The sequence below is a fragment of the Egretta garzetta genome, unplaced genomic scaffold, assembly GCF_000687185.1.
Source record: "Egretta garzetta isolate BGI_Z169 unplaced genomic scaffold, ASM68718v1 scaffold1963, whole genome shotgun sequence".
Classification (NCBI taxonomy): Eukaryota; Metazoa; Chordata; class Aves; order Pelecaniformes; family Ardeidae; genus Egretta; species Egretta garzetta.
In genome coordinates this window covers 16,761-24,025 of record NW_009259283.1, presented here as the reverse complement: position 1 = coordinate 24,025, position 7,265 = coordinate 16,761, and the positions used below count along the sequence as shown (strand labels likewise).

General features: G+C 62.0%; 1 protein-coding gene across 1 annotated transcript in view; it reads right to left on the bottom strand.

Annotated features, from left to right (window-relative positions):
- Positions 1-395: 395 nt before the first annotated feature.
- Positions 396-7,265, bottom strand: part of NUDCD3 (NudC domain containing 3) — a gene marked incomplete at its 5' end in the record, with an annotated part of 16,004 nt that continues 9,134 nt past the window's right edge. Inside the window, 2 exons of the mRNA XM_035891702.1 lie at positions 396-2,185; positions 4,977-5,120. Of these exons, the coding sequence (XP_035747595.1) occupies positions 2,105-2,185; positions 4,977-5,120 (225 nt within the window). The remainder of the gene's footprint in view (positions 2,186-4,976; positions 5,121-7,265) is intronic.

The following is a 7,265-nucleotide window of genomic DNA, read 5'->3' as shown; positions in this document are numbered from 1 at the left end:
CGCTGCCGGTGAGGCACAAGCTTTCCTGGCGCTGGCGTCGGTGTGAGCCGTGCTCATGGCATCGCTGCTGAGCGCACGTGGCACCGGCCCCACCACGAGCCGGGCTGGCAGCAGAGGGATGAACGGACACTGGAGGACGTCAGGGCTTCCCGGGCATCAGCCCACCTCCATCTCAGAGCATCGGCGGAAAGAAAACCCATCTCCTCTCCCTCCCGTACCAAATCCCCTTCCTCCCCCTGCACCCCACCACTGTGTCCCCCTCCTGCAGGCCCCAGGGAACCCCCACAGAGCCACGGAGCAAGTGGGAAACACCCAGGAGCCCCAAATCCCCCTCGTCTGCAGACCACCCTCAGCAAAAGGCAGCAGAGCTGCTGCCGAGAGCGCCCGCCCGGGGATCCTCTCCTCCTCCCCACCCCACGCGTGGCCCTCGCTTTATTTACTGCATACTGGTCCCCACCCTGCTGGGAAGACAGAATTATTCATTTCCTCGCCAGCTTTTCTGCGGTGTGCATCGCTACAGCACTGAGAGCTTTGCAAACAATCATTAATTAACCTCTGCAGCTTGCCTTGTGCGCACGGGGGAATTTGCTCATCCCCCTTTATCCCAGGGGGAGAGACATAAAAGTGGGGCTCGCTCTGAGGTGGGAGCCCCGCTTTCTGACGTGAGTCTCCGAAATGCCCACGGGCCAGGGTGAAGCGGGCTCTATCACCTTGAGTTTGGGGTTTCACGGTTCAAAGCGGTGCTGGAGCGCTCGCTGCGGACAGGTCCAACCTGCAGGACGGGAAGCAGGGGCTCGGGTTGATTTCTCGGCCGCGGTTCTGTCGAGGGTCCCCACCGGTTCAGCCCGGCGCTTGGCTGGGCATGTGAGCTACGAGAGCTTGCGGTGATGGGGATGCGGGCGGGAGCCTCGCTGAGCTCTTGGGTGTGAGAAGGTCGAGGTGAGGGAGAGCTGAGAGAGCATGGCAGGTCTCTGGGCTCAGCCCTGGCAGGGTGATGCCCTGGAGCACCAGCCCTCACCCACCCTCAGAGAAAGGCTCCGGCACTCCACCGACAGCACCACGCAAGGCCGCATGCTCCCTCGGGGAGCGCTCTGGAAACCCCAGGGAGGGCTCCAGGAGGCAGCAGGGCTTTTTTCACGAGGACAAATCTTGACCTGATTACGTTTCTCCCTTCAAGACAAGGCAAAAGCTTCGCCCACACTTGGAGCTGCCACTACAAGTTTCCCAGCCGACTGCTCAGGCCGACCCTCCAGGGTCCTGGAAGCGGTGGTGGCCATTTGCCAGAGGAAGGATTGGGTCCCTGCAGCACGCCCAGGCTCTTGATCAGACTTGGGCTCTGCTTTTTAGGCTGGGGGGTCCTAAAGGGCCTCCTGGGCTGTCGGGAGATCCTTTGCCCACAGGCGAAAGGGGTAAAAGCCCAGCTGAGTCTTTTGGGGTGCAGAGGAAGCAGGAGCAGCCTCTGCAGCGGTGGCCTGAGGAGAGGGAGACTTGCAGGGGGGACGCCCCTGCCGCCGTATCCGAAGCCAGCAGCATCCTCGTGCTGCAGTGCCCACGTTCCCAAAGCCGATGTCTGAGACGTGAGCTGTGAGCCAGGAGGGGAAGGGGCTGCTCCTGTGTCGGCACGCTCGGCAAAGCGCAGGGGCCGGACGAGGACGGATCGCAAGGACGATCGCTGCAGGCAGCGATGGGCACGGGGGAGCGATGGGATACTCGGCAGGCACGTCTGCGGCCAGGAGGGATCCTCCAGCAGCAGGCAAAGAGGGTGACGGGCGTCATCAGCATGGACGTGGTGTCATGTCACATCTCCATGCCCTGCTGGGAAGGTCACAACCCCTCGTTGCCGGTGCCGGGCTTCGTCAGAGCACGAGGTTTCTTCCCCGATCCTAAATACCTTGTCAGAGCCGGAGAGATGCTGCCAAGGGATATAAGTAGGTCTTGGAAAAACAACCTCTCACCACCTGCTTTCCTTCTGGAACAGCAGCAGCCGGCGCCCCAAAAGTCAGTGGGAGACGTTGAGGGGGTTCGGAGGAGGAAGAGGCGACGGCGTGTGGAGGGCAGGGCAGGGGGAGAGCACCACGGATTATTATTAACTCAGCCTCGCAGCTCACCAGATGACGAGCCAAAGACTGTAGGAGCTGTTCAGGGCAGGACTTGGTGACAAAAGCCCAAGCGTGGATAACAAATGCTGGACAGGAGGAGAAAAAGAGAGGGAACAGGGGGGAAAAAATCCTCAACAACGAAAATAATCCCAAAACGTGTTGTGCACAACACCCAGAGGAGACTTCTAAAAACAGCTTGTGCGAAGCTATTTTAATCTCACTTTTGACAAGCGAGCGGGTGTGACAGAGAAGGGAGAACACAGGGATTATACCCGGGACCGGGGCTTCGGCACGGTGCTGCAGTCAGGGGTATGATCCCGGGACACGATCCCCAGCGGGAGGAGGTGTGGGCAGAGCCCCCGCCACGCGTCGCGGGCATCGGCAGAGTGCTCCGCTTCGAAACGGTGCCCGCTGGGTTTCTGCCACGGCCGGGCTGTCGTGCAAACCGCGAGCGTGCCAAAGGACAAGATGGGAAACACGTTGGTGCTCAGCCCAGGGCTCCGGCAGGGAGAACCTCGCGGAGCAGGAGGGGAAAGGCAGAGCGGTCTCTAAGCACCGGGAAAAGAGCGCTGGGGCTGCCGGGGAGCGGGCAGACATGTGGCGAAGGGGATGAATTAATGAGAGCACCAGATAGGATGGTGAAAGCAGCACCAGCAGGCGCTCTAAGGCAAATCGCCCTTCTTAAGGCAAGAGCTGGGGTAAGAAGGGCGGCCTGTTCATGAGGGCCCGCGAACGGCCGCCCCAGAAGGGAGCTGAGCTGGGGGTGGGGGAAGCCAAGGAGGCGAAAGGCGGCCGTAACCATCCCGGAGAGCACAGGGATCTCGACGATCCTCGATGTGTCCCGCAAGAGCACGTGGGACTCAACGGCCTCCCTGCACTGACCTGGGACTTGACCAGACGGTCAAGACCAAGCAGGAGAGATTCCACCCCGTCAGCACAGGGATCGAGCTCTGCCCGCAGGGACTGCGTCAACTTGCAGACCACAACGAACACGCACAGGTTTTTCCCTGGACAGAGCTGCCGAGGGGCCCCAAGCAGTTACCGAGGCGGCCAGGATCTCCTCGCACGACCCCAGTGCTGGCACTGGGCGAGTTCGGTTTCGGCTGCATCCCCACCCTGCCAGGGCACGCCGTCTCCTGGGTCCCGGCGCGGGAAGCCAGGCAGCACCTTGCGGCATCTCACAGGAGGAAGACGCTCCCGACCGCCGCGTTCGGAGTTCACACGGAGCTGTGCAACATGTGGACGCAAACTCGGGAACGGAAAGGGCCCAGACGCCCTGTCAGCCCCCCACCCAAACCCAAACAGCTCCCATCCAGTCCCCTCCCAGGCGCTGAACGAAGCAATTCATTAACCCACGGCTGGGTGTTTCCTGATGAATGAATTGGGAGGAGTCGCAAACCACTTTTGGCTACTCTGTGCACGGAAAAAGGGGATGCTCTTGGGCGAGAATTACTCACTCTGCTCCAGTTACCTTACAATTCTTCAAGCGAAATTTCATCCCACCATCAATATGTTGGCAGCCAGCTGGAGATCCTCACAACCCTGTGCTCGTGCTAATTCGAGGCAAGACCCAGCTCTAGGGTTGGAGGGAACGGGACCCGCTCCCTGCGCTGCCCGCGGCCGCTCCAGAAGGCCCCGAGTCTCGCTCCACCCGCGCGCTGTTCCCGTCCTCCTCCAGCACCGGGTATTTAACAAACATTGCCTCCCTTGCTGATCCTGGGAACACCCACCAGGGACTCCCATCCGCGCCGCAGAGCAGCCACCCGTTGGGCCACCTCCTCTTGAATGGGTTTACTCCCGAGATTGTTTCTCTTCCCCAGATCAGCTAATTTTAAAAAATGCAGGTTAATGATGTCACCGCCTCCTTTTTCACATCCTTTCAACGGCCTAACAGAGCCGGGGAAGCTCCTCTTTCTAGGAGGGACCTCACTCTTTGGCACCAGGTCCGTCATCCTGGGGTACGTCCATACGGATCTGCAGTGCCCGCGCAGCCTCCCTGCGTGCCGCCCCCAGCACTTCTGCCTCCGGCAGCGCGTTCCCACTGCATTTCCCACTGTGGGGGCTTGGCTTTGGGTGCCCGTTTGCTGCCACCCTCCTGACATGGGGCAGGCGGCTTCAAACCCACTCCCTCCTTTGCAGGGACGGGGCCTGTGCTGGGGTCAGGAACTGCCTCGCCTGCCTGACCCCCTCCTGGGGCTGCCAACAGCCTTGAGAGCTCCTGAAATGCACCCGGGAAAGCCTCTGGAAAAGGCAAAGGTGGCTACAGGTGGCAAAACCCCACTCCCAGCACAATCCCGGCCCCAAAACTTGCACGGGGGTTTGGCAACTGTTTGACACTTGAGATCCCAGGCTGATGGGCAGCAATGCAAACCCCAGGACAGCTTCAGCTGTGGCCACAGCCCCAGGAGAGCAGGACTCGCCCCCTCAGCCTGGCCACCTGGAGCACACCAGCAACGAGCCAGCGAGGCTGGGAACCCACCAGCAACGCGCTGCTGGGCGCCAGCAGCCCCCGAACCACCTCCACAGGGAAGATCTGTGACGCTGGGGCAGCGGGCACAGTGCCCGCTGAAGGCAAACAGCGAAGTAGCCACAGTGGAGCTTCAAACAGGGTAAGGACAAAACCCGAGGCAGGACAGAAATGGATGGCAGGGAACTCAGCACCCCGCCACGCTGCTGCCGCCCACCCGGAGGGGCAACTCGGGAGCTGGAGGCAGGGCAGGGCACACAGGCAAGGGCAAAGCGAGACGGACATTAGATGGGGAGGGCCAGACATGTCCAGATTCAGCTCAAACTTCCAACTGCTCCAGTTTTCCAGGTCAAGCCCAGTGGAGCTGCAAGCCAGGGTGCGGAGACACGACTGGCGCGGACTGCCCTTACCAAAACGCACTTCCCCGGCTCCAGGCTCCAGAGGGAACTCTCTGTGTTGATCTTGTGGGTGAGCTTCCCTTCCATGAGGACGCGCTGGCTGCTCCCCTCCAGCACCGCTACGCGAATTGCGCTGCTGCTGATATCCACAGACACCTGGAAACACAGAGAAAATCATCAGGAAGGTTCCTGCTCGCCGCCTTGCTGTGCTAGTTGGGGTACGGGGTCAAGTGCACTCGCCAGGGATGAGAGAGGGAGAAGAGCTTTCAGACCCGCAGGTAGAGGGAGGGTGGGAATCCCGCTGTCGTCGCAGAGCAAACAGCGACAGCTCAGAGGAGAAAGGAAACCCCTCCGGGGAGCGAAAGGCAGCAGGGGCCAAGAGACAGAGCACGAGAAGGCTTCAAGGCAGCTGGTTCTGCCACTGCGACTGCCCTGTGCCTCAGTTTCCCCACAGAGAAAACCAGCAATGCTACAGGCCTCCTCTGTGCAGCACTCAAAGGTCGGACGCTCACTTGCTGCAACCGAGCTGTTTGGAGCCCAGCGCATGCCCGACCGTCACCGCGATGAGCGGGGCACGGGTGTGTGTCTTCCTGGGGGCTGAGCACTTCCCTACCAAGTGGGAGCGATTTGGGGATCCATACACCGGGAAGGGCTGCAGCAGCTCGTCCCCGCTTCGTCCACCGCACCGAACGCACGCCCCTTGGCTCCATTTCCGCCGCCAGAGCCAGCCCTGGGCTCAGCCCAGGCCTCCCATCGGGCGTGTGAGAAGGGGCCGTGTGCGGGAGGGGCGCTGCGGCACGGCTCCCCTTCTCCCCACCGTGGGGGCGAGGAGGACGGGGCAGCTCCATCCCCAGGAACGGGGCCAGCTCCCGCCCGCAGCAGCCATATGGGGAACCCTGCTCCGACCTGCCGCAGAGGTGACATGGCTCTCCCCTGGGGAGACAGAGGCAGACTGCGGCTTCACCGCACGGCACGCAGTACCCTCAGTCTCCGGAGAGACCATATGCTCTCTCCTTTCCCCTTCGGCCCTGAGCTGCCGCCAGCAGAGAGCCCGAGCCAGGCCAGGGGACTAAGGGAGGACCTGGCCGGGAAGAGGCAGGTTTGAGGCCCCCGGCACTGCCCCGTCTCTGGCCCGTGAGGACGAGACTGCGGTGAGATTTGCCTGCATTCTCTCCCAGAGTTCCCCCAGATCTTCCTCCCGCTCTGCAGATCTCATTTGAAATGTTATTACATTATCCATTACCTAGGAGATTTCCAGCGGCTCACTAGCTCCACGCAGGCAAGAGGCAGGCAAAGCTGCTCCAGCCGGGGAGGGCGCGGGGCTGCGTCTGACCGATGCCACCCGGATAAAGCCCCCCGAGAGGCTGGGTTTGATGGTGAGCTGCCAGGGCTTCGACAGGAGCAAAGGAGGCCCAGCACAGACAGCGCGGGGCGACACCGGGACTGAGCTCCAATGCTGACGGCTGGGAGCAGGACCGCGGTCGCAGGGGATCGGGGAAGGGACACAAGCTCCAGCTCTGCCAGACGGGAAAGGACGCCTGGCTTTCACCTGGCACGTGGCTGCGGACAGCCCCTGCGAAAGCAGCTCCTCCTGGATGGGAAACATCTCCGGAGAGGCTGCAGCACAGAGCAGCCTCCTCCAGCCCCGGGCTGAGGCTCCACCGCAGGGACGAGGTGCGGGTACGAGGCTCTGCTCTCCGCCACCACTGACTGCTCTGCTCCCAGGGCGCAGGGACGGGGTTGCTGACACTGGGCTCTCGGCACGGCACAGGGCCTGCCCAGAAAGGGTCAAGGGGTAAAAAGCAAGGTGACCCCCAAGTCGCCTTCTGGGGGGCTTCTTTGGGGCGTGGAGGGCCAGGGAGGCTGGAGATATAGGAGGCACAGATGCAGCATCACGGCTGTGGGATCCACGGGGACGGGAGCAATTGAACGTGAGAGGGGTTTTATTCCAAGGTGGCTGCACAAGCTGGTGGGGCTGAGGGACGTCCTCGAGGTGGCTTGAGGACCAGCAGGGCATTTAGGAGAGGGAGCAGAGAAACCCAAATGGAAGAAGAGATCCAAACCAGGCAGCCTTAATCCAGCCACTGTGCTGCGCAAGAAGCGATCGCAACACCCGCTTCTACCTGCAGCCAGCAAAACGGCCCCTCCTGGCACGCCAGCGCACCGGGAGCAGCGACAGGGGACAGGAGCAAAGCACGCACCGCCGGAGAGCCCTGACCCCCCCTTGTGTGGAGAGAAATGAGAGGACTCACTCACGTGTGCACGCGGTGGGGCCCGATGAGCGCGGGGTTTGGAACAGGG